Consider the following 25266-nt stretch of genomic DNA (forward strand, 5'->3'; position numbering starts at 1 on the left):
CACCCGCTCTTTCTCCTGGGGTGAAGAGCGAATACCTACAAGGTGTGTCTCAGCCATCCTGGTGAGACGGCCGTCGGCACTGCGGATCGGAGCACAATAATGCGTTCCCTAGCATCCCGCCGCTGACAATCTTCCCATGCAGCGCCCGACCAGCACCCCGCCTGTCCGTAATTTCATCTGGATGATCACACGGGTCCGCCAGCTGGACTGCCTGTGTGCACTTGGTGAGTAAGGACATGTACGGCACACTAAATCGCTGTCTACGCAGCCCTCGGCGAGTCACTGTGCAGCGTGCTCGGAGTCTTCCCCGGGGAGGCCGAATGCCTGACCGCTACCCCTGCGCGGCGCCGCATATCGAGATGCAGCCGCTGATTAGGCGGCATGCATGCAGGGAACGTGCACACACCTTCGTAGCCCGGGATAGCCTGCGGGCAGAAGAAGCGGAAGAAGCCTTCCGCCCGCTGTCTCCATCTGTCGAACTCTCTACGGCGTGGGTAGCCAGGGTAGGGGCTCTCGGTAAAGGAGCGGTGAAGAGGACGCACGTGTACCGCGGTGTTGATCCCACTTTCGATGACCGCTGGTGGCGAGTCTTGTTTTGCTCCATTTGGTCAAGCTCCTCACCCAACCGCCTCCTATATGATGCACCGCGTTCCTAGACATCGCATTCTGTTTACTCTGACCAGCGAATCTCTCCGGTAGTTCTCTCCGCTCCACTGTAGCGTCGGCTGACATCCCGAAGAGCTACTCAATGCAAAGGCATCCTGAAGCATACGGCTCGCCCTCAGCAAGATGCATGAACATCAAGTCCAATTGCAAGTACTCTTGGTGTCCGATAGTAGATATATTACATGCGATGATTCTAACAATATGCGTGCTCGATGCGATATAGTGATATGTGCAGACCCAAACGACATTGGACAAAGATACAGTAAATCCGGAGACAGACACACGACGACGACAAGGACGTTTACCACTCGAACTCACTGCACAAAAGGTCAGCAAGAAGAAAGCGCGACGACGACGATGCACACGCACCCACTGCACTTGGCAAAGAGGTAGTCTTTGCCGTTGATGTGGATCATGCCGTCCTTGAGGACACACTTCCACTTGTTCTTTACACGAGCAACCTGGATGCGTTAAAGCCATCAGCGCAAGGTCGAGGTCCGAGGCAACAGCAACTGACCTTGTCGTACGTACAGAACACTATGTCCTGGTCCGCTGATCCTCCCTCAATGCCGTCTTGCTCGACGTCCGAGTCGGAGTCATCCAGGTCGCTATTGATAGCCTCAGAATCCTCCGCCTTCTCTGCGGCGGAAGTTTGCGATGGCTGCGGCAGCGATGGATGCGACGTTCGAGGTGCGTAGCTCTGACTGGGAGGAGGAGACGGGGACTCGGATTCCGATGATGATGGGCCGTCCACCTGCGGTATCCTGGCTGCAGGAGCGGGCTGTGCAGGATTGGCGGGCGGAGCGTAGCGGGCGGTAGGTGGGGGAGGAGCCTGTCCCGCTGCACTCGGCGGCCGACCATTCATGTGCGTGTACGACATAGGCTGACCCCCCGGCAAGGGTGGTCTGGTGGGGATTTGCGGCCCAGCGAGAGGAGGCAGCCCGTACTGCACCGGGTTACTCAACATGTAACGAGTATCGACTGGTTCCGTCTTCACATGCGTGTGGTGAGGTTGGGCATACGCCGTGTGCGGGGGGTAGTGCCCATGTTGCATGTGTATAGGATGGGGCGGGTATGCGGAGTGGGCAGGAGGTGCTGGCGGCTGCGGTGCCGGCGCGGGCTCGAAGTCTGCGACGTGAGAGGCGATGACTTTGGCCTCCCATTTCTAAGCCACAAAGGTCCTGGTGAATGAGTGCGATAAACATGCGAGTGGCATACATACGCTCTGCAACTCGGCCAACACGTCCTCCGAGACACCGTATTCGTCGAATTCCGACTTTATGTTCGAGATCACGTCGTCGATGACGGCGCGATATATAGAGGGCTCATCGAGGAATCCACCGTCATTAACGGAGCTATGAGGGACATGTCTTGGGTGAGCAGCTCACCACAATCTTATTGGACATCGCTACGGCGCGCTCGGGACCGTCGTCAACAACGAGCTCGATGCGGGGCCACGGGGGGTGAGTGGGGGAAGCAAGGAGGAAGCATTTATAGAAGGTTGCGATTGAAGGAAGAGTTGGCACTCCGTTTGAAACTCCGCTGTTCGATCCCTTTCCCGCGCACGGACCACCCACTCCTATGACGTCAGGGCGCTTAGGGTGCCTTAGCTACCTTCAGCTGTCGCGTTACCGTGTCGCAGTTGCAGGACTCCACCAAATGCTATCATGATAGCCTGGCCAGCCAGGACGGAGGCGTTATGTGGACACCCTGACTAGAAGTCGCAAGCCTCTGATATCGTGCCCCACTGACGTAGGTTAGCTCTCTGAAAGCCTTATATACGCTGCCCGTTGGCATACTGGATCCCCACCAACCTCGTCAACGAACTATACCAACCCCTCCTCCCTACCTTATACCTACCATCAGGTAAGTCAAGCGTGACCGTGTTCAGCCCTGTGTATCTATGCTGAAACACTCCTCAGCCATGCCTCTCTTCGGGTCGTCTTCGCCACCCCCTCCGCCGCCGGAGTCTCCTAGCCGCAGCCGCGGTTTCTTCGGACGCCATTCAGACTCGCCTGACGGCTACAGCAATGGACACACCAACGGAAACGGCAATGCTCCGACCAGGTCGTCGACTCGTTCGGGCGGCCTTTTCGGTCGTCGCCGCTCCTCGTCGTCCGACTCGGACCGTTCCGTAGATCTGAGCAAGGATCCCAGCATCAAGTCCGCCCGTCGCAAAGTGACAGAGGCTGAAGCTGCTGAGTCCGCTGCCGACAAGGCCCTCAGCCATGCCAGAGCTGCTGTGCGCAGTGCCAGGGAGGAAGTCAAGCAGCTCGAGCAGGACGCTCTCCAAGAGTACGTATTCCTCGCATATTCTTCTCAACTCCTCCTTCTAATCTAACTCATTCTCCAGAGCTCGCCGTGCTAAAGCTAAGCAGGCTGAAGCCAAGACTATTAAGAAGAGCACCGGTCGCCTAGGCCGCCACGACTGAACACTCCCTCGCGGTCGGAGGCTTAATCGCCTCCGAATCCGCTGTATACCGTATGGACGTCATTGTACTCGTTATCGCTCGTATTGCTGCTTGTACCATGCCTCTAGTGTAATATACCCTGTATTCTATCATCGTCGGACCTCTTCAGTCCATACTTGCTTTTGGCTCTATCGTACCAGTCTGCTGAGCGCAAATTAATCGCTCTGATATCATCGTCACTTAATTCAAACCGTACGATCTTACATGAATCCAGTCGTAGCGTTTCCAAAGAGCTCCGAGTATGAAGTGTGGTTCTGGGAAGCCCGCGCTCATGCCATGGCGGGATATGCCACAGAGGCAAACAAAGACAAACTATTACGACGTGCTGTATACGAGCGTCTACGATGTGCAACGCCCAGCAACCTCACATCATGAAGGGACTCCTCGTCTCTCTGTTGCTCACCGGCCTCTGCCAGGCCGTCAATGTCTACCTCCATCCTGAACCGAATGTTCACTCCCATCTCTCGTTGAAGCAAGCTGGCGTTGTTCTCTCTACACACTTGAACCTCGAACGCTTTGAGGACGCGACCGCATACCCCGGAGAACAGGAGTTGCTGGTTGGAGGGGGATCTACCACAGGTCTTCTCCTAACCGTGAGCAAGGAACACGCAAAAGGTGCGCTGTCATTGCAATACCTGCGCTCTCTTGTGTACTGACCCAGGAGCAGATGTGATTCCCGCGTCTCTGAAGCCTACTTTCCACCTCAACTCTCATCCTTCGCCGGAGTCCGTCTCTTCCCTCATCCCAACATACATTGACCGCGCACATCACGTTTACTCGTATGTCTACGAGGCACAAGAGCACGCGTTCGACAAGCCCAAGCGGATGCTCGATGCGTTCTCCGTCCCCGCCTCAGGCGCCATGAACGCAGTCGGAGAGCTCGAAGCGTTCATGGACTTCTTGGACAACAAGGAGCTCCCTGCAGACCGTTTTGGCGCGTTTGACCTCTCCCGTCTTGAGGACCTCCGGGAAACCTTCGGGAAGGACAGCGACCAATACCGCACCGCCATCCAGAGTGTCTCCACAATCCTGGCGCACATCCTTGAGAGGCCAGACATCCACCTCGCGCTCGTCACCGTACCGACAAAGGCCACCGCGCACGAAAAGCGGCAGCCACCACAATCCCCCTTCCCGCCTCCCCTGCCGCGCCCCGCCGAGCCCATCGACTCTATCTCTACGTGCCACAACAGTGCGGAGCTGTGCTCAAATGTGACTAGCTCGTGCAGCGGACACGGCGAGTGCGTGCAGGCGACCAAGGCCGGCAAGACGTGCTTCGTGTGTGCGTGCGGCGCCACGACGGATACGAAGGGGCGGAAGGAGAACTGGGCCGGGAGCGCTTGTGAACGCAAGGATGTCAGCGGGTGAGTCCCATTTACACTTAGCACATACACCGACACAGCTCGGACCGACTGACATGTCTTCGCAGGCCGTTCGTTCTCCTTGCCGGAACCACTATCACCCTCTTGCTCCTTGTTGGTGGTTCTATTGCTCTCCTTACCGCGGTCGGTGACCAGAAGTTGCCGAGTACGCTGACTGGTGGCGTGGCGAGCAACTCTCACTGAGCGGACTGTACATACCGTAGTCGTGCCTAATGTCACCGTTCCTGGACGCTTTTCAAGAAAGACACTCGCGATTAATACCTGGGCTTTCTGCTAAGCCGACTGCGTGTATGCTGCGCGACCAAGTCATACCTAGCAAATCTTCAGCAAGTGCTGCAGCGCTATTTTTTTGTTAGAGGGGGGCGCAGTACCGAGACCGCTGCGGCATGCGTTTACGGCAGCGCATACGCGCACAGCTTGCCCTTTGGAGGACAGCGGGGAACGCCGACGCTGCGCTCCAACGGACCGCCACCGCTGAGATGGGGTCTTTACATACCGCTGACTGCGCAACGGTCTCCATCCCACCCTCTCCTCTTACCTGCTTCGCACCACGACTTCGACGACCAGCCTCTTCACTGTGAACCATGTCTATAATCTCCGAAGAACCAGCAGCGGACAGCGCCCATCCCGCGACCTCCACTCCGGCTGCAGCGAGTGCCGCAGATCACCCGGGTGCCGGCGCCGCGCCATTGGACGCACCCTCGCCCGGTGCAGGCACTACGAGCGCAACAGATTCCGGACCACAGCCTAATGATAATCTGCCGGCGGGCACGAGCCCTGCGAGTGCGCGAGTTCCTGACGAAGCTGCTGCTGCGGGCGCGAGCACGAACCCCTTCCTGGACACCGACGGCTCCGAGCCGACGCCCGTGCTGCCCCCGCGACCTGAAGAAGCTGCTCCTGCCCCCGCGGACTATACGATGACGACTACGCCTGCAGCGGAGGTGCCGGCGCATGCAGGTGCGGACGCGCACGCGCAAGAGGAACAGGTCAGCCCGCAGGCTGCGGCGCTGCGCGCGATGTTTCCCGATTTCGATGTTGCTGTCCTGTACGTCTACCTTTCTTATCACGCTTGCGAACGCCTCCCTGACATAGCGCGGGATGTTCGTGCAGTCAATCAGTATTGGATTCGGTCAATGGCGACCAGGAGCGCGCGATCGACCTCCTGCTCGGCATGAGCGACCCGGACTACGTCTCGACGCAGCCCGCACCTCAGGTATGCCCCCATTGCATATCGTGATTGCACAGCAGGCATCTAACGTGTCGCGACGTATTGGATCAGCCCGAACAGCCTTCCGTGGACCTGGACGAGCAGCTCGCCCGGCAGCTGATGCTCGAGGACCAGCGCGAGCAGCAGCGTGCTTCCGGTAACTCCTGGCCCCGACGCGACCAGGCCGAAGTGCCCTACCAGGCGCGGCAGACATCGGGAGGCCGGGCTGGAGTGCCGCCGGCTGAGGGACGGAACGACTTGCAGGAGCTGCAACGCACGATGGGGCAGATCGCGGAAAGTGAGTTTCCCACCTGCACAATCATTACCGGGAATCACAAGCTGACTGCACCTTCTAGGCGGAAAGCGTACGTTCAGCTCTATCGTATCGAAAGTGAAGGCGAAGATTAATGAGTACGAGGCAACGAGGTTCGTCTCCCATCTATCTCCGTCTCCGCTCCTTGATACGAACCATCTCGCGCAGGAACCCAGGTCAGGCCGCCACCACATCCACCCAACCACAATGGGGCGCCGCCCCCTCCGGCCAGCTCGATCGACACTCCGCATCGCAGGCGGCGTACCAGCAGCAATACTACGCGGGCGAGCCCAGCCCCGCAGCAGACCAGCCTATCTCCCTGAATGGCCCCTCTACCACCACGCGCGAGCCGGTCCAGGGGTACGACCTCGATGCGCCCCCTGCACAGCGTAGCGCCCCGCCCGTGGCTGCGCCCATTCCTGGCCTACCCACGGGCCCTACATCGGGGGCGTCGCTGTCGCCCGCAGCGTCGCCGCGGCCCTCCGGAGACGTACCGAGGCCGCCGACAACTGCTAGTGGCAGCCCTGTAAATGCTGGTGGGTCCATTCTGTGCTAAAAATGTGGAGTACGTGCTCAAGTCCGCACCACAGCTAAGATCGGGTTGTTGCCGAAACGCCCAGTGTCGCTTTTGAACGCGAACTCGCCGCCGCCGACGCGGCCGAGCGACGAGGATGACGAGCTAGAGTATGTCGAGAACCCATTCGAGGAAAGGAAGTAGGTGTATGAGCGGTGACGACAAGTTGGAAGGTGAAGAGCAGGAATATACCATGCACCATGTGTGCTTGCTCCGTGTATGTGTGCGCGACGTAGAGACGGACTGGGATTGGGAAGGGTGTACAGGCGATTTCATCAGTGTATTCCTATGCGATATTATGCGACTGCTGACTGCTGACACCGATGTGTGCCGACCTTGCAGCAACAGGTCCTACTGGAATAATTGGCTATTTTGTTGTCTTTTAGGATCAAGCATGCGGGAAATGTCGAGCGCACAGTGTACATAAGCCAGTGGCGGGTTGATATCACGATTAAAATTACAAAGGACACAGAATCGAAGAGGTTGGCGAGTTCGCCACTAGGAGGCATGGTCACGGTGAAGCTGACATATCGACAGGTCGCCCTTCCGGCGGGCCCACGGTAGTAGCATAAGGAGTAGGCAACTCGGGTGGCGCCTGTTTTTCTGGGCCGCTGTTCATTCAGGAGCTGACTTTGCGGGTCGTTGAATGAGACCAATCGTGGGCTGAAGGCTCCCCTGGGAGACGTGGCGAACGTCCACCACAACGAGGTCTCCCAGTGCTAACATTTCTCCTTCCTGGGATTGTAGCGGCCGGCCCGCCTTCAAGGCTATGTTCTGTAGTGGAGAGGGTTTGGGCGTAAGTGCCTTGGAAGGAACCCGGAGAACAAGCATGTCTGAGCTCACCATGAACCGATACATCTCCTTGGCGATGACGGTCGCGAGCTGGGCGCGAGTGCGAGGCCCCGGGTGCGTGCCGCTTCGGAAGACGTGGACCTGACGAGAATATTTGGGGCAACCTGCAAACTACGCGCCGCATGATCTATGAGCTCCACGGAAACGAGGCGTTGTTGCGAAGGACATACCAGGAAGACGATGACCATCTTCTGCGCCAGTTCAAAATCTCTCTCCAGCGCCGGTTGTTTAGAATCTACCAGGTCTTGTGTCTCCCGGTTGTATGCCTTTAATAGACTGAAGCCGTGGAATTGTATAGGAGGGTGTGAATTTGTTGTTGGAATACCCGTTCGGTAAAGCTTTTGTTGCAGTATCTATGGGACACGCCGCACGCCAATAAAGATTAGTCGAGGACTAGCGACGGAGCCAAAAATTGCCTCTCGTACTGCATATGTCTCCCTGGGACCTGAAACCGCCGTGAACGAGACGTGTTGATCAGCGAAGTTGGACTGAGGGACCGGGCGAATTGGCTCGGGAAGGGGGAAGGGAAGGTCCGCTATATGATCTGCAGCTGGCTGATAGTATTGTGGAGCTCGATTCCAACAATCGCGCTGGTCAGGCCGCCGTTGGCCTTCAAATGGGTCGTATTCGAGCGGCCGCGAACTGATCGCCGGTTGAGCAAAGGAATATGCCCACGGACCGTATTGCTGTGGCAGGTCGGGTTGAAGCATCGGGGTTGCACGCGGTCCACTGGTATAGTGACACGGCTCGTAGCATGGAGTAGTGTCGTACTATAGTTGAGAATGGGTTCAAGCAAGGGCGGTCACTGCATCGTTAATTCGTGTAGGTTTTGACTAATCGAGCAGTTACTAACCACTGGCGGTGTCATATTATCGTAGTATCGCGTAGCGTGTACGTGATCCGAGTCTGGCCCCGGAAGAATTGTTGCGACATATGCGCTAGAATTGTGGGTGTACGAAAGGTTGGCGAAATTTGGTAAAATTGAACCCGGATGCCGCTGCGCTGCATCATACTGATAGAAGCAAAGTATGAGCGGCCATCAGCTACGCAAAGGTTTACTAGCATACCTCGGATGAGAAGCTCAGGCCAGGCACTGGCAGTATATCAGGGTTTCTGCCATTGCATGTTCTGGTATTATCGAAATCGGTCGACGCGTCGAGAAACAGAAAGTCGCCGTCGTTTCTGGCGGACATGAGAGATGCGACGAGTGGTACAAGCTGGGGATGGGGGTATGGAGTTTAGGGGCGAGCGGGAAGTTGTATTAATATTCACAAGATGGGACAGATGGTGAGAACGTACAGGGTCGTGGCGGATATGGCTCGTCAAGTAATGTATGAGGCCAATCAGCGTGCACCCGAGATAGGTTCTTGAGGTCGACCAGCTGGGTTGTAGGGAGTCCGCGCTCGCTCCGCAGGCTAGTGCAAGCTTTTCGCCACGGCTAAGCCACGACGTAATATGGCTGTCGCATGACAAGGAGAGTGTAGATGGATATGTCACTGTACGTATCAAACCACACTGAGGCGCAGCGACTCGATCTTTTGATCTTCTGCGACCGTATTTGGCAATTTGAACGGGTGATGCCAACGTCAAGTGTGCAATCGGGGTGTGTAAACCGCAGCGACGACCCCGACGAGCTGTCTGCCTCGGATCATGTGTGTCCAACCCAACCACTTAAGGGAGGCTTCCGGCGCAGATTCGCAGCGTTCGTCTGCTCTATTAAGGTTAGGGTGTCTGAAGCTTAAATAACATAATGCATGGATTGATGGTCCATGTATGAAGGCAAAGGGCATCTCTGTGGACCTATATAGGAACGGACGTACCAGTCGCGATGACAGGTCGAACCCTGCTCTCAGACACATGGCACACTTCTCCGGGACCAGAACTTGCGGTCCGGATACCTCGCGTCCTTGGAGACGTAAGCGGATGCCTTCCTGCTGCACTGTTACCTCGGGATGCGTAGAGTGCCGTCACTGGCCCGGGACGTCAAGAATATTTGCAGATCGGTCCACTCCTGACCTCGCCTTTAATTGAGGATGCGAAGAATATTGCCGCGGGCGACGCTCAGACTGAGACATGTGTCAGGGCGTTACTAACCTATTAATAACGAAATGTGAGCCAAGTTATGAGCACAAGCAGCCAACGAAACCAAACGAAAAGTACTAATGCGATCAAGTTCTGAATAGCCAGCGCCGCCCCGAGGACGACCGCGCTTCCGAGCGTTGGTCTTATTACGCCCATAAACGTTGGGCATGGATTCAGTATCACGATCTACGGGTCGGTAGTTTGGAGTGGTGCCACATACTGAGGATTCTGACATGATTGACTAAAGGCGTGCGCTGCCACGCCCGTATTGCAAGGAATCGTTAGAGTATTATCGGCGAACTGCTGCGCTCGATGATGCACGACGACGAAATCGCTACCATGCGCAGTTGCATGGACGTGGCTGGCGCGCACGATGGCGCCAACGAGATAGCCGCAGCAAAGCCGCAGTGCACACGGGGGCATCGTGGGTAGGATGATCGAATATCCTAGACACGCGGACGCGTTACTGTCGTGTTGTTGTTGATAGCTTTCTATGTATGGTGCACCCAAGACTGTGAACCGGGCGTGGTGCGTACGCGCAAGTTATCAGCCACGGGGTATGTTACAGGTATTTCCTGGCAACAAACAGCGTTATTAGCGTCATGCATGGTTGCATATCGTTGACGGCTATCAATGCCGTGGATTTGAAGCTCGAACTACGGTCGTATCTTGAACCTGGCCGATTGCTAGAAACGCATGGGCGCGGGCGCGGGGAGGTCGGATTGTAGAAGGGGATGTCGGGTGCTTTCCATAGGTGGTAGGTCGACGTGAGCCTCGACCCCGAACGCCAGGGCGGGACCGGTGAACGGTGTGGTCCCGTAACGACTGCGGTCACAGGTCCAGCGTTTCCACGCGTTGTGTATGGCGGAGAGGCTACTGAGGACCGCATCGGTGGTTAGAGCACGCTTTAGACATCTACAGGTGACGCACGAACGCCGATCTTCGCGCGACTCGGAGCCGCAAAACTTGAGATAGCGGCGGTGGGCCCCGTCCGCTCAATTGCGCGAGAGGGGTGTGCCTTTGCGAAGCGCTGGTGGCTGTTGCGGGAAGCACAAGGTTCGCGCTGCACACGCATGGGGTACCCCGGCTAGGACGTTCCTCCGCAATGCACGCAGGGGCACGCAGCAGGGGCGAGCTATTATTAGAACGGAGGGCGTACGTTGAGCTGTCGTCGCCGTGCGTTACGATGATGGCGAACTTACCGGGAGCGCGCTGCTCACATGCATCGCGGACGTTGATTGCGCCGTCGGGCGACAGCTCGCTACGCAACTCTAGCGCGACAACCGCCGGTTTATCGTGTTCACCATGTGGTGCGTTCATTGAGTGGACGGCGAGTACGATGTCCGATATCGCTCAGGCATGCATGTCTGGCTGGCATGTGGCCATGGTTTGTTGAGCTACTCCGCAGGTCCGAGTCGAGTATGCGCTACAAAGCGCGCGTCGGCCAGCGCCAGAATCCCCGGGCGGAAAGCGGCGGAAAACAAGGAGTGCATCCGCTAGTTTTCAGAAGGCTGCAAGATGTTTGTGTTATGGGAAGAGAAGAGAGGCCAAAACGGGTCCGTTGTGGTGAGGTCGGCGGAAATGGACGGACGCCGGCAATCGGACGGAGTTGATCTGCGGGGGAACGCCCACGCGTCGCGGTCGATCACTTTGAGCCGCCGGCTCCAGCTCCGCCGCCTCAACCAGGACACCCAACCGACAGAACCGAACGCTATCCAAATCAGCTGCTGCTCGGAATGGCGCGCGTGCATATGGCGAGGACAGCACGACTGCAGCGTTGTGTCGCAGCAGTTATCTGACCACATGGTTGTCGTGCCCGGTGGACGATCGGGCGCTGCCTGGCCATACTCGTTGCGACCGCCACTTACCGCCATCAGCGATCTAACCTCGAGCTCCATCGTGGAGAAGAAGTTCGGTCGAATGAACTCCCTACAAACGCCACATGGCTGCTAATACGCCTTCTCCAGCCGTCCGCCTTTCTGCCGGGCAGCGACGCCAACACTATAAAGTCTGCTCTTCCGTGCCCTCATCCTCATCAGGTCTCCCCCTCCTGAACTCCTCGAAGCCCTTCACTGGCCTTTCGTCGCTCTCCTTACCCGTTCGCCATGTTCTGCAAAGCCTCCCTCGTTACAGTCGCTCTCGCGCTCATCGCTGCCGCGAGTCCCCTCAAGGACGCCGGCATCTCCATCCCCCTCGCCAAGCGTTCGTCCCTCACGAACCCCGACGGCACGTTCAACCACGAGAAGGCCATCCTGTCGACCATCCAGACCAAGAAGTGAGTGCCATTCATGTCCGGTGCAATCTGTACACATGCTCACCTACTGCGCCCTCTACAGCAAGCACCGGGCGAACCTGATCAACTTGGAGAAGAACGTCGGAAGCCATGTCTTCAAGGAGGGCGCTGAGATCAAGCCCCTCGCTGTCGTCCCCGAGAGCCTCGCCAAGCGCCAGAGCGAGGCCCTCACCGACGAGGAGGACGACCTGGAGTGGGCCGGCACGATCTCCGTCGGCACCCCCGCCCAGAAGTTCCTGATCGACTTCGACACCGGCTCCTCCGACCTCTGGCTCCCGTCGTCCGCTTGCACGAGCTCGACCTGCAAGAGCAAGAGCAAGTACACCGCGGCCTCTTCGTCGACCAGCGTCAAGAAGAGCGGCTCTTTCTCCATCGAGTACGGTGATGGCTCTACCGTCTCTGGCCCCATCTACACCGACACCGTTGCGGTCGCCGGTATCACCGCGAAGACGCAGTACTTCTCGCCTGTGACCACCCTTTCGAGCTCGTTCGCGGACGACCCGATCGATGGTATCCTGGGCCTTGCTTACCCCGCCATCTCGAACCTGAACGAGGTAAGCAGCTGTTCCCAGATATCACCCTGGCCCCGTCTCACATCTCCTCCAGTCCCCCTTCTTCAACACCGCGTTCTCGCAAGGCGCTGTGACGTCGAACGTCTTCGGGTTCAAGCTCGCCTCCTCTGGCTCTGAGCTGTACCTCGGCGGCACTGACAGCAAGCTGTACACGGGCGCGATCGAGTACCACTCCATCGACACCTCGACCGGCTTCTGGCAGCTGACGGGCGCGAAGGCGCTCGTCGGCTCTACGACGGCCAACTCTGGCTTCGAGACCATCATCGACAGCGGCACCACGATCATGTACGGTCCCCCCTCCGCCGTCAAGACCTTCTACAGCAAGGTCAGCGGCTCGGCCGTGTACGACTCGTCGGAGGGCTACTACTCCTTCCCGTGCTCTTCGCCCCCCTCTGTGTCCTTCTCCTGGGGCGGCAAGTCCTGGACCATCTCGGCCGACAAGTGAGTGTCCTCATCTCTGCAACGGCAGAGCCCACGCTGATCTAATTTGCTTCAGCTTCTCGCTCGGTGAGACCAGCACGGGCTCCGGCAAGTGCGTCGGCGCGCTTGCAGGCCAGGACATCGGTCTCGGCAGCAACGTGTGGCTGCTCGGCGACAGCTTCATGAAGAACGTCTACACCGCGTTCAACTTCGGCACCAACTCCGTCGGCTTCGCCACCCTTGCTTGATTGGCTGCTGCATCTGTATGTTATGTCCCGGACTGGACGATACCCCAAGCCCCTGCAGTAGACCGCAATTTGTTGTGTAGTTCTAAATGCATCACTATCCTTTGCTCTGTTTTGAATATACATCCGTTGTGCGATCACTTCCCCGCACTGCAATGTGAGCCAAGATGCAATTGAGCATGCCAAGTCGAAATGCTTATTTTAGTATGTCGTGGCGGTTGTGCAAATCTGAGATATGGGATCGGCGCCACAGTGGTGCTCGGTACCGAGCCGGCGCCTCTTGCCTTTGAGCCACGTTACCCTACCGGCGGCACCGAGCATGAAACGGAGCAACACCGTCTTGTAGTAATGGCCGTGGATCCTCCTCCCATGAGTCTCCAGCGTCTTCGTCAAACAGCTTTCGTCTTGCATCAACATCTCATTGACGGGTATGTACGGCCCGCTAGCTCTCCACAGCGGAGTTGCTGCTGCTCGTGCGACGTGGAAGTTCTGATCGACCTAAATTTCACCGCAGGTAGGTCCGACTCGCTACCACATGCTCAATATTCGTGTACGTTCAAGCTTTGTGGTGCCGATGCAGCATCACCTTTCATGTGGCCCGCGGTGTGCATCGTTCAATACGATCCGAGGATGTGGAACAACTCGGGGCGTTTACTCGTCCAATTGTCGTTAGCACGGCCGCGTCTCTCCCATGAGAAGCACCGCAGGACCATGAGGAGGGCAACCCCTAAGGCCGGTCACACTCTTCGTCGCAAACCTCCGAGCGAATGTACCACTGCTCCGGTAAACTGCCTTTGGTGCCTAGCAACTACCCATCCAGACTCGTACCGCCGGCCTCGAAGATCACTGGGGATGGTCATGCAACCCAACTTTCGACGCCCCGAACGTCATCTTGAGGTCCCACCGACCAGAGGTTTACCCGCGCCTCTGGGTGGGCACAGGCCTTGGCACCTCGACGCCGAAATCCCCACTATACGCTCCTCCGGATCCGTGGCGGAGTTGTCTCGGTGACCTTCCGACGATACTGCCTACCCGCATCGCGCGGCGGCTGCGGCACTCCCCAAGAATCCCCGCGTAGCACCAGGCCGTGGATGCTGCCAAGTATAAAGGCGGGTGCGCTTGACCGGGAACGAGCACAGGCCGCCGTGTTTACCTTTGAGCTTCCTTCGCCATGAGCATCAAGTCACTTCTCGCGTCCCTCCTCCTCATCTCTGCGGCATCTGCGCAGCTCTCGGGGTCTGTCGGCCCGACGACCCCGCTGTCCTCGAAGCAGTCGTTGATCTGCAATGTGCTCAACTACGGTGGCCAGGTCGGCTCGAGCGACATCGGGCCCGCGATCCAGAAGGCTTTCGACGTGCGTACTACGCTCATCGCTTTTGGCGCGCCGGGTTCGCGAGTGGGCTAACGCTTCTGGCACTTGCAGCAATGTGTGACGACAAAGGCCGGGGCAACGTTGTATGTTCCTGCTGGTCTGTCTTCTTCCGCGGACTGGATTGTGGCCGGGCACTCACGTTAGGTGGCTGATAGGAAACTACAACATGCAAACCTGGGTCACGCTCAAGGACGGCCGCGGATGGGCCTTCCGCCTTGACGGCTTGATCACCCGTACATGTCAGTGGACCGGACGCTCTACCGACCGTTCGTGGACTTACATAGGATACGCGTACAGCGACCTCTGGCGGTAACATGATCGCTATCCAGAACGCGAACGATTTTGAGTTCTACTCCGCAAACAGCGCGGGTGGCATCCAGGGTGCTGGATACCAGTGCCGCAACGCCGGGTAAGAGGATGGCCGATGACCTGTCTGCAACTTTTGCACTGACACACAGCTGCAGCCCGCGTCTCATCCGCATTATCAAGTCCACGAACTTCTCCGTGCACGACCTTATCCTCGTCGACTGTAAGAAGACCGCTCACTGTACCGCCTGACAAACCCTGACGTCTTACAGCTCCGGAGTTCCACTTGGTCCTCGAGGCGGGCTCCGGCGGAGAGGTCTACAACATGGCCATTCGCGGTATGTTGCATCCTCTTCATCATACCGGCGAACCACGCTGTTAACTTCCCGCGACTACAGGCGCTAACATCGGCGGTTCCGATGGTGTTGATGTATGGGGCACCAATCACTGGGTCCATGACGTCGAGGTTACCAACCGGGATGAGTGCGTGACTGTCAAGGTGCGTTCATCATGTAAAACAGTCTCTCCGGCATGTCCGCTAATGGACCATCAGTCGCCTGCTTCAAACATTCTCGTCGAGCGCAGTGAGTCTTCTCCGAAGGCTATAGAAAGTTAGACGTGAGCTGACTGTGACCAGTTTGGTGCAACCAGTCAGGCGGCAGCGCCATTGGCAGCTTGTCCGACGGCACTGCGATTCAGAACGTCGAGTATAGGTGAGCGAAGCTGACCCAAAACGATCCTCGCAGCTGATCAGCGTCCTTCAGGAACGTGTACACGAACGGCGGCAACCAGGCGTTCATGATCAAGAGCAACAAGGGCTCCGGATACGTGCGCCAGGTGACATTCGATAGCTTCATCTCCCACGACACCGCGTACGGCCTCAACATCGACCAGTACTGGTCCTCGCAATCGCCAGGCTCAGGTGCTGGCGTGGCCCTGTCGGACATCACCTTCTCGGTGCGTCCCTCCCAAATTCCTTCTCGATATCCGAATCTCATCTCACTCCGGACATATAGAACTGGGACGGAAACGTCAGCGACGGCGTCGCACGCCCCCCTATCCAGCTCATCTGCGCGGACGGCGCGCCCTGCACGGGCATCACGCTGAACAACGTGAACATGTGGTCGAAGACGGACAAGGCGGTCGTGAAGTGCGAGAGCGCGTACGGCTCTGGGGTGTCGTGCATCAAGAGCGGGAGCGGCGCCGCGTACGCGAAGGTGACGCAGTCGATCTCGAAGCCGGGCGGATACTCCACGCCGACGACGATGGCCGGCGACCTCGCGCAGGGCTTTGCGACGAACGCACCCATCCCCACCCCGTGAGTGTTGTTGCTGCTGCCGCCGCTGCGAATGGATGTGGGCAAGCGCGAGGGCTGACGGTGGATGCACAGGACCATCCCGACTTCGTTCTTCCCTGGGATGCCGCAGATCAGCCCGCTCGCCAAGAACAAGTAAAGACTCGTAACACGACTTTTGGGAGGATGGTGTCATGGTGTATGTTGAGGACCACGGTCAACATCCACGGATTCCAGGGCTCCAGACAGATCGTAGGAATGCGACTCACAGCGTCTGTCATCATGATGCAAGGCCACCAATGCATGACTTGGAATGTAGACTTGCGTGGTTATGGCGCCCTGCTGGAGGCGGGCCCGGATGGTAAACTTCTTGTGGTATGCGCACGCAGAAAGCTCGGTACCGAGCGACATAGCGCTGAAAGCGCATATCGCAGATCTCAGATCTGCGCAGGGCGCCGCGACAAACTCAAATAACCTTCGCGGGCTTGCCTAGGCTAGAACCTCTTGTGAGGGGGGTGGTGGTGACCCCCGTGGGAACGGCTGAGTTGCAATTCCTGGGCGAGAGATGTCAGCGGACATTGAACGGGTGGCTGAAGCCCTGCGTCGTCGAAAGTTGCATGGCGGTCTATGTGCAGCATGTCATGACAAAAAATATTCTATCACGAACAGTCGGTGCTGTGAGTCCGCCCCTTTATTTTCAAGAATATTCGCTGGGTAGATCGGCGTGCGAGGAGAGGCGAGGAGAGGCCTCGAGACACTTTTTGGCGCGTCGTTCCCACGGGGGTCACCACCACCCCCCCTCACAAGAGGTTCCAGCCTCCCTTCGGGAGGAACGATTGTCTTCCGCCTCCGAACGTGAGGCTGGTTTACGAGCCTAGGCTTGCCGCTTTGTGCGAGTATTTTCAACACAACTACTGCAGCGTCAATGCCCAGCGCACTGACCAATATTTCGCTAGAAGCAGCGCCTTGCGTGACGGATGCCTCTTGCTCTCATACCCCCACTATGTAAGTATCCTGCAGCGGCGTCGCACGCACCCGGTAGAAGAGGCAGCTAACCACGTTGTGCGCTGTTGTGCGGTCATTGCTAGCAGGCCTGCATCAAGCTAGACTCCATCAGAGACTCATTTTCGATGTCATGGCGTTGGCGGATGTGCGCGGCCCGCCGGGCTTTCCACGCCCGGGACGAGCATCAGCGACTACTCACATCCCGACTTTCTCTGCTCGAAGAAGTTCTGATTGGCGTTGTACTGGAGCTCAAAGTACGTCCGAGCCTCCGACCCAAGACCGAGCAGGCCACCACATGCTCGACGCTCTTCCATATACTATGTCTTGTGAGGGCGGCCGCCTGATGTGCCCGCTCCGGTCTAGCATAACCAGCATCTGTTCACTAGGAGCTGACCGTGTGCAACACTAGGTTCTCTTCCTACTGCCAAGACAATTTATGGGTTGAGAACGGCCGGTGGCTCCCGTGGCCTCCCCTCGTTCAATTGTCGTAAGTGTCTTCGCCTTGGCTTGTTGTGCCGGAGAGCGTAAGTCTGAACGGGGAGAACCTGTACTTCAGCTAAGTACGTAGCAGTGTTCAAGCACGTAGCACTGATTATACCGGTCCGAAACCTGATTACACTCTTCACAGGCTTCTGAGCGAACACATGTATGTACCACCAACACCCCGGCAAAGTGATTTCGGTGCCTGGCAACAAACCGCTCCGGCTTAGTACCGCCGGCCTCGCCAGCCACGAAGATCGTCATGCAACTGAACGCTCCGCCTGTCGGCCTCCCGGGCTAAAAGATCACCCGCGGCTTTGTCTACTGCGGGTACCCCGGGCCATTGGTTCGGTGACCGCTGTCCTCTGTTGGCGCCTCGACTGGCTTCCCGCACTCCGAGCCTCCACATGCTCATCCGTGACGGAGTTGTCTCGGTAACTACACAACGATACTGCCCACCCGCATCGCGCGGCAGCGGCGGCACGCCTCAGAAGCCCAGCGCCGCGCCAGGGTCGTGGGTTCCGCCACCCGGGTCGGTATGCGCACGCGCGCGCGCGGGGTCGTATAAAGGCAGCGCGGGTGCATTGAACGAGCAGAGGCCGCCGTTTCGACCTCTGACCTTCCCTTACCCGACCTCATCATGAGCATCAAGTCCCTCCTTGCGTCCCTTCTCCTCATCTCCGCGGCCTCTGCGCAGCTCTCGGGGCACGTTGGCCCGACGAGCGCGCTCTCCGCGAAGCAGGTGAAGACGTGCAGCGTGCTCGACTACGGAGGCAAGGTCGGCTCCACAGACATCGGGCCCGCGATTCAGAAGGCGTTCGATGTGCGTGTGCTGGTTCACCAGGCGAATGCGTGCTCGCGCTCACGCTTCCGGCGGATGTCTAGGAATGTGTCACGAAAAACTCTGGGTCTACGCTTTATGTCCCTGCTGGTATGTATTCATGCTCTGGTTTGATCGGCGAATAGTGCTGACGTTTGGCGGATGATAGGAAACTATGCCATGAAGACCTGGGTCACCCTCAAGAACGGCTCCAAGTGGGCCTTCCGCCTTGACGGCCTCATCACTCGCACGGCAACTACGGGTGGTAACATGATTGCCATCCAGGGCGCGAACGACTTCGAGTTCTACTCCGCGAACAGCGCAGGTGGAATCCAGGGAGCTGGCTACCAGTGCCGTAACGCCGGGTAAGAAGTCCACAACAATATTTGGCGGCGGCAGGTTTGTTAACGCGGTTGCAGGCCTCGTCTCATCCGCATGGTCAAGTCCACGAACTTCTCCGTGCACGACCTCATTCTCGTTGACTGTAAGAGTAGCTTTTCATACCGCCGGAAGTTGTCTAACCTCTCACAGCTCCGGAGTTCCACTTGGTCGTTGAGGCGGGCTCCAACGGAGAGGTCTACAACATGGCTATTCGCGGTATGTAATCCCTTCGTCGTGATACTGGCGAAGGAAGCTGCTGACATCCGGCCACTGCAGGCGCCGATATCGGTGGCTCCGATGGTGTCGATGTTTGGGGTACCAACCACTGGATTCATGATGTCGAGGTGACCAACCGCGACGAGTGCGTCACCGTCAAGGTAAGTTCATCTAGTCAATTAGTAGCGCGAGTACGTCGGCTGATAGTGGGCCCAATAGTCGCCCGCTTCGAACATCCTCGTTGAGCGCAGTGAGTCTTCGCTTCGATTTTAACAAGTTGGTCATAGACTAATCGGGGTCTCAGTCTGGTGCAACCAGTCCGGCGGCAGTGCCATCGGTAGCTTGTCTGACGGTACCGCCATCGAGAAAGTCCAATACAAGTCAGCGCAGCGTATACCTAGAGCACGATTATCGAAGCTAATCAGCGTCCTTCAGGAACGTATACACGAATGGCGGAAACCAGGTGTTCATGATCAAGAGCAACAAGGGTTCCGGCTATGTCAGGGACGTGACACTCGACACCTTCATGGCTCACGGCACTGCGTATGGCCTCAACATCGACCAGTACTGGTCTTCGCAGACGCCTGGAACCGGTGCTGGCGTGGCGCTGTCGGACATTACCTTCTCGGTGCGACACTCGCGCTATCCTCTCGATGCCCGAAACTCACTACCTTCCTATCCATTTTGAAACGCGCAGAACTGGATCGGCTATGTGAACGACGGCGTTGCACGCGCCCCTGCTCAGCTCATTTGCGCCGACGGAGCGCCCTGCACGGGCATTACATTGAAGAACATGAATTTGTGGTCGAAGACGGACAAGGCGGTCGTGAAGTGCGAGAGCGCGTACGGCTCCGGGCTTGCCTGCATCAAGAGCGGCTCGACGCACACCGCGTACGCGAAGGTGACGCAGTCGATCTCGAAGCCAAGCGGGTACGTTGCGCCCACGGTGATGCCGGGCGACCTCAAGTCAGGTTTCGCGACGAACGCGGCTATCCCCACTCCGTGAGTTGTGCTATGGAATACTGCGGCTGAGGATTTAAAGGCTAACGGCGGACTTGCAGCGTTATCCCGACGGCGTACTACCCTGGCCTGCCGCAGATTAGCCCGCTGGCTAAGAACTTGTAAAGACTCGAGATATGGTCTCTGGAAGGATGGAGTTATGGCGCTTGCGGGCATGCATCTCATTATTGCCGATCATTTGAACTCAACACTCATTAGTATATACCCTTTGTTGCATACACGCGGCGCATACTCTATTCTAATCTAATCATGTTGTCTACGACAACGAACAACCTAAGTGACATGCAGTTGGAGTACTAGCACGACTTTCCGTTCTGAAAACTTGATAAATGTTAGGAGACCGGGAAACGCGGACCGGTAGACGCACATAATATCAGACGCAAGGACGCCGAGTTAACCGAAGTTGTGTGTCTTCGTCGTCGTCTCCCACAGCGAGCTTGGGCCTTCTCTTCGACATATGTCTTCTCCTCCCACCTGCTGAGTCCCGCACGTGTACTTGACGCCTGCCTCATTCACACACTGGCCCCCATGATTCTGTCTGAGCTGGTTCTAAGCACCTCGATCACGCCCTTCAGCGGTTCTTGTATAGTTCTTCGACTCTTGTCACCATCTTGCTGCAATGGCCCCAGTCTCTGTACATCAGCTCTATCAGCGTCTTGAAACTGTAGGAAAAGGCGCCTATGGCTCCGTGCACAAGGGGCGGGACCTCCGCACGGGAGAAGTTGTCGCACTCAAGATCATTAACCTCGACACCGAGGACGACGATGTGGGCGACATCCAGCGCGAGGTTGCGCTCCTCACGCAGCTCAGGGACGCCCCGAACGTCACGAAGTATTTCGGATGCCACATGGACGGCCCGCGGGTGTGGATCGTCATGGAGTTCGCCCAGGGCGGCAGCGTGCGCACGCTCATGAAGGCTTGCAAGGACGGCGTGGTCGAGGAGAAGTACGTCTCGGTCATCACACGCGAGGTCTTGATTGGCCTCAGCTACCTCCACAAGTCGTCCATCATCCACCGCGACCTCAAGGCGGCGAACATCCTCATAACCTCCGCGGGCAAGGTAATGATCTGCGACTTTGGTGTCTCTGCGCTGCTGGTAACCGCCTCGAGCAAACGCAATACACTGGTCGGTACACCACACTGGATGGCTCCGGAGGTGGCGCATGCATCGGCGTACGATACCAAGGCCGACATCTGGAGCCTGGGTATCATGATTTACGAGATGATCAAAGGCAGCGCGCCCAACTCGCATATAGTGGATCAGCACAAGCTCATTCAGCTTATCCCGCGCATGAAGCCGCCACGCCTCAACGAGGGGGAAGGAAGCAAAGACTTACGGGATTTTGTGGCTGCATGTCTGAGAGAGTCTGCGAGTGACGTACGTTGCTCGTCTGCAGTCTTAGTTACCAATGTTTACGCGCTGCACCCTATAGCGTCTGTCCGCGGAAGAGCTGGGCAAGACAAAGTGGATACAGACGGTCAGGAAGACGCCCGTCACCATGCTGAAAGACCTCATACTTCGCTATGATGCTTGGATCAAGGGCGGTGGGTCAAGAGCCAGCGTAGCAGCACCTCTTCCGTGGGAGGAGGAGGAAGAGCGCGATCGAGGGTGCGTATAGAACCGCCGATATATTCCTCATAAGACGGGCACTTATACCCATCAGAAACCGAGACGGCTCAGATCTCGAGGAGGATGAAAATCCCTGGGAGTTCGACACTGTCAGGGGGCGGTCGACTTCAAGCATGGATAATTTTGAGCCCGAGAGCGCGTTACTCACGCTGCTGGAAGATGAGGCGGCTGGTGCACAGTCCACGGTGCGCCCGCCCCCGACGAACGTTCCCGCTACGTTGCGGAACTTGTTCGACTATGGCGACCCACCTCCCGATTCGTTCCCCATGCCGACTTTCGAAATGCCCTCGGAGGAGCTGATGGCCAATCATTCCCTCAACATCGCGTCACCACCTAGTCGAGGCCGTAGCCCCTCTCGCGGCCTCACCACTCCGGAACCTCCTGGAGACGATCCGCGTACCGCTAAACAATCCGCTTTTGTCTTTCCTCCTCGGCCCTCAACTCCTCGATCTAAGTCTAGGGGCCCTGACCCGGATGACGCTGAGGCTCCGCCTTCGCCACTTGACCGAAAACGGGGGCGCCTGCCGCCTCTTGGACCTGGCATTCCACGTGTGGCAGCCCCTACAACATTCAGCTTTGGTCAAGAGGAACAATCCGACACGCCCTTCGCAAAGCCTGTCTCAACCTATCGCGAGGTTAGGTCTAGCCGAGGTGTACCCAACATCGAGATCCCGGAAGTATCACCCGTCGATGCAACCGTGGATGGGTACCCACCTATAGGCCTATCGATCTCTTCTCCGGAGCGTTCGACGACTGATCGACCAACAGCGAGTCGAAAAAGATCCCAGAGTAGTACGGGCGGTGCTCCGGTCCCGTCTGTATCGAGTACTACGCGACCCCGGGTCCTTGCTACTTCTGACTTCCGCTTCCCTCCCATATCAACTCTCCCGCCAAGTGCACACGACGACTCTGCGCCGCCGTCGCCTTTGCCCACGTTCAGCCTTCCACACGGACATGACCGCAGATCGCCTACCCGCTCGAGCGTCTCCACTATCTCCACAATATCAACGACTTCGAGTATACACCAGACATCCCAATCTTTGGATGCTTCCATTCTTCCCAAACGTCTTGCATCCCCCGGAGGCTCGCTCCCAACACCGCCACCCATTGTCCGCGCACGATCGGCGACAGCATTGGACCCCCCTCACTCCTTCGCAGCCGCCCAGAATTCAGTCATAGCTTCGACGAGGTCTGCTCTCAGACGACCAAGCCTCACTCGTCTCGGGTCTACTGGCGTTCTGGACATGCCTTCAAGGCCATTCGCTAAAGAGCGGAGCGGCAGCCCCGCGGAGTCGTCCTTCAGCCAGTCATCAGGGATACCGGTTCCTGGCCTCCGGGACGTGCTGAAGGTACGTTTGCTGTACAATGTATCTGCGCTCACGGCTTCGAGCTAATAGTGAATGTATGTATAGATTCCGACGCTCAGCTCGGAGCACAAATTGGGCATGTCGGATCTCCTTCCGCCTTCACCCTCACCATTTCCCATCCCCCAACGACATCCCAAACCCTCCGGCTCGTATCCCCAGCCGAACTCCACCGCATCCTCCTCAACCACCTCCCTCAACTCGCTCTCCTCGTACCCGAACCACTCCTCGTCGGACTTGCGCCTCGCGTCCACAGACCTCTCCTCCTCCTTCGGCTCACACACGCGCTCGCTCTCCCTCGGGGGCTCGCACGCGCTCCCCGTAGATCTCGCGGGTCTCGCAGGCCCGCCGATCCGCTCGCTCGACCTCGCGCCGCTCATGCACTCGCACGAGGCGACGCACAGCGAGCTCGCGCGCACAGTCGACGAGCTGCAGCAGTGGATGGCCGTCGTCGAGGCGGGGCTCACGCAGATGCTCGAGCGCCCGAGCCAGGACACGATCGAGGAGGAGCAGGAGGACGCGGGCGTGGGCGCGGGCGCGTACGAGCGCGGCTGGCGCGACGAGTTCGCGGACGGGCGGACGGTGAGTAATAGTACGGTCACGCCTGGGTCGTTCTCGCTCCCGGTACCCTTCGAGTAGCCTGGCTGTCGTCGTCGTATTTGGTAGTTTGAATGTGTTTGTTATCTGTATTGTCGGTCGTGCCCTAGACGCTTCCACCATGTATAACAGTAGTTTCTCTCTCTCCCTGTAAGCCCACAGACTCTGGTCGGTACAAGCCGTTTTCTTTTGGGAATAATACAGAGATACATGCATGTCCTCATCCTGCTATCGGAGTCATCGATCCGTTTGCGCACGGCGCGCGCCATACAGTTTTCGTACTGTCGAGGCCTCTATAAAATTACTGCCTACTCCTACACACCAAATAAACAAACAAAAACGCGGAGCACGAGGGGGAATAAACTAGATGAGGCCCTTCGACGAGAGGTACTCCGTGATGCGCGCGACCGCCTCCTTCACGTCGCACTCGTCCGTCTTGATGTGCACCTCCGGGCTCTCGGGCGCCTCATACGGCGCGGAGATCCCAGTGAAGTCTGCAGCCCAGCGTCAGCCGTCAGCCCAACAATCCATCCTCTTTTCCCCCGCGGGGCACGGGAACTCAGTGCTCACCCTTGATCTCGCCGGCGCGCGCCTTCTTGTAGAGGCCCTTCGGGTCGCGCTCCTCGACGATGTGCAGGGGCGCGTCGACGTACACCTCGATGAAGGTGAGCCCGGCCTTGTCGTGCAGCTCGCGCGCGACCGCGCGGTCGGCGCGGTAGGGCGAGATGAATGCGGTTAGCGCGATGGCGGAGGCGTCCGCGAACAGCTTCGAGACCTGTGGGGCCCGGCACAGGTCACGCGCCGATGTGCGGTGTAGATTTGAGGAGGAAGGGTGGGTGGGTAGGTGCGGTGGGAGATCGGGGTGTCAGCAAGCGAGGTCGCGCGAGAGGTGCGGAGGAGGGGGGCGTACCTCGCCGATGCGGCGGATGTTCTCGTTCCGCGACTTCTCGTCGAACCCGAGGTCCTTGTTCAGCCCGAAGCGGATGTTGTCGCCATCGAGGCGGTACGAGAACTTGTGCAGGTGGAGGAGGTGCTGCTCGAGCGCGCACGCGATCGTTGACTGTCCGCCCCCAATCAGCGCTGCTCCGCGGAGAACTCGACCAGGAGCCGCTAAGGACGTACCTTTCCACTCGCGCTGAGCCCGGTGAACCAGACGGTCGCGCCCTTCTGCGTGAGCAGCTGCGACCGCTCCTCCGCGCTCACCGATCCTGCATCCGATGGTCCCCGGTCAAAAATCCGCACCATCCACTCGCGAGCGCGGGATTGCGCGCAGGCACGGCGGCGCACTCACCGGGGTGGAAAGTGATGTTTGTCGCCATCGTGAGCAAATTTTTGTGGAGGTCTGGGTGCGTGCGCCGGCGAATAACAGGAGAGGCTCGGTGTGGGGACGGGCGGTGGCTGCAGAACCGATCGCTCGCGCCATAGTGGTATAAGTACGGGAAAGGCACGTGACGCGTATGTCGCGCTCCTCCCGCCCGCGCCGCGCGAGCAGCGAATCGCGCGGGGGTCATTCGCGTGCGGGCGATGGGGATGATTCAGCGCGAGGGTGAATTCCAGATACCTGCTGCACGGGATGTTGGGCGCGCCGCCGCGCGCGGGGGCACGGGCCAATGGCGGGGGAAGCGTATGCGGAGAGGGAGCGCGAGGAGGGGGCGGTGGGAGCGCGCCTGGGAGGGGACGGAGACCGGGCGCGTCTGACTGGTCGGG

The 25266-nt window shown here is 58.2% G+C and overlaps 10 protein-coding genes across 10 annotated transcripts; 8 read left to right on the forward strand and 2 right to left on the reverse strand.

Annotated features, from left to right (window-relative positions):
• Positions 1–797: 797 nt before the first annotated feature.
• On the reverse strand, positions 798–2119 carry TRAVEDRAFT_69052 (transcription factor IIA alpha/beta subunit). The gene is made up of 5 exons (XM_008036048.1): positions 2055–2119; positions 1889–1990; positions 1184–1831; positions 1036–1127; positions 798–983 (listed from the first exon to the last, which is right to left on the reverse strand). The coding sequence occupies exons 1-5, from the start codon at positions 2070–2072 to the stop codon at positions 968–970; spliced, it is 876 nt and encodes a 291-aa protein (XP_008034239.1). The 5' UTR covers positions 2073–2119; the 3' UTR covers positions 798–967.
• A 471-nt stretch (positions 2120–2590) lies between these two features.
• Positions 2591–3098, forward strand: TRAVEDRAFT_17364 (uncharacterized protein; the record flags this gene model as incomplete). Its single annotated transcript, XM_008035266.1, has 2 exons — positions 2591–2961; positions 3020–3098. The coding sequence occupies 2 exons, from the start codon at positions 2591–2593 to the stop codon at positions 3096–3098; spliced, it is 450 nt and encodes a 149-aa protein (XP_008033457.1).
• Positions 3099–3508: 410 nt separating this feature from the next.
• Positions 3509–4699, forward strand: TRAVEDRAFT_113665 (uncharacterized protein; the record flags this gene model as incomplete). Its single annotated transcript, XM_008036049.1, has 3 exons — positions 3509–3752; positions 3802–4498; positions 4564–4699. 3 exons carry the CDS (start codon positions 3509–3511, stop codon positions 4697–4699), a joined length of 1077 nt encoding a protein of 358 aa, XP_008034240.1.
• A 734-nt stretch (positions 4700–5433) lies between these two features.
• Positions 5434–6754, forward strand: TRAVEDRAFT_112721 (uncharacterized protein; the record flags this gene model as incomplete). Its single annotated transcript, XM_008036051.1, has 6 exons — positions 5434–5561; positions 5627–5729; positions 5796–6021; positions 6080–6170; positions 6205–6572; positions 6627–6754. The coding sequence occupies 6 exons, from the start codon at positions 5434–5436 to the stop codon at positions 6752–6754; spliced, it is 1044 nt and encodes a 347-aa protein (XP_008034242.1).
• Positions 6755–11318: 4564 nt separating this feature from the next.
• On the forward strand, positions 11319–13219 carry TRAVEDRAFT_69055 (acid protease). The gene is made up of 4 exons (XM_008036052.1): positions 11319–11819; positions 11881–12391; positions 12444–12850; positions 12906–13219. Exons 1-4 carry the CDS (start codon positions 11650–11652, stop codon positions 13075–13077), a joined length of 1260 nt encoding a protein of 419 aa, XP_008034243.1. The 5' UTR covers positions 11319–11649; the 3' UTR covers positions 13078–13219.
• Positions 13220–14222: 1003 nt separating this feature from the next.
• On the forward strand, positions 14223–16349 carry TRAVEDRAFT_141321 (rhamnogalacturonase-like protein). Its single transcript, XM_008036053.1, has 12 exons — positions 14223–14428; positions 14498–14543; positions 14602–14685; positions 14744–14855; positions 14911–14975; positions 15025–15090; positions 15151–15251; positions 15306–15336; positions 15390–15465; positions 15517–15709; positions 15769–16070; positions 16143–16349. The coding sequence occupies exons 1-12, from the start codon at positions 14246–14248 to the stop codon at positions 16204–16206; spliced, it is 1323 nt and encodes a 440-aa protein (XP_008034244.1). The 5' UTR covers positions 14223–14245; the 3' UTR covers positions 16207–16349.
• Positions 16350–18171: 1822 nt separating this feature from the next.
• Positions 18172–20234, forward strand: TRAVEDRAFT_62650 (rhamnogalacturonan-hydrolase; the record flags this gene model as incomplete). The annotated part of the gene is made up of 11 exons (XM_008035950.1): positions 18172–18354; positions 18417–18462; positions 18521–18716; positions 18771–18835; positions 18883–18948; positions 19009–19109; positions 19168–19198; positions 19253–19328; positions 19384–19576; positions 19646–19950; positions 20010–20234. The coding sequence occupies 11 exons, from the start codon at positions 18172–18174 to the stop codon at positions 20071–20073; spliced, it is 1326 nt and encodes a 441-aa protein (XP_008034141.1). The 3' UTR covers positions 20074–20234.
• A 353-nt stretch (positions 20235–20587) lies between these two features.
• Positions 20588–21587, forward strand: TRAVEDRAFT_112551 (Pkinase-domain-containing protein; the record flags this gene model as incomplete). The annotated part of the gene is made up of 2 exons (XM_008036055.1): positions 20588–21346; positions 21402–21587. 2 exons carry the CDS (start codon positions 20588–20590, stop codon positions 21585–21587), a joined length of 945 nt encoding a protein of 314 aa, XP_008034246.1.
• Positions 21588–23043: 1456 nt separating this feature from the next.
• TRAVEDRAFT_160772 (uncharacterized protein) lies at positions 23044–23677 on the forward strand (the record flags this gene model as incomplete). The annotated part of the gene is made up of 1 exon (XM_008036056.1): positions 23044–23677. One exon carries the CDS (start codon positions 23044–23046, stop codon positions 23599–23601), a length of 558 nt encoding a protein of 185 aa, XP_008034247.1. The 3' UTR covers positions 23602–23677.
• Positions 23678–23748: 71 nt separating this feature from the next.
• Positions 23749–24936, reverse strand: TRAVEDRAFT_26376 (adenylylsulfate kinase). The gene is made up of 5 exons (XM_008035345.1): positions 24851–24936; positions 24682–24767; positions 24470–24619; positions 24130–24334; positions 23749–24053 (listed from the first exon to the last, which is right to left on the reverse strand). Exons 1-5 carry the CDS (start codon positions 24876–24878, stop codon positions 23923–23925), a joined length of 600 nt encoding a protein of 199 aa, XP_008033536.1. The 5' UTR covers positions 24879–24936; the 3' UTR covers positions 23749–23922.
• Between the last annotated feature and the right edge of the window lie 330 nt (positions 24937–25266).

This window comes from Trametes versicolor (assembly GCF_000271585.1).
Source record: "Trametes versicolor FP-101664 SS1 unplaced genomic scaffold TRAVEscaffold_2, whole genome shotgun sequence".
Classification (NCBI taxonomy): Eukaryota; Fungi; Basidiomycota; class Agaricomycetes; order Polyporales; family Polyporaceae; genus Trametes; species Trametes versicolor.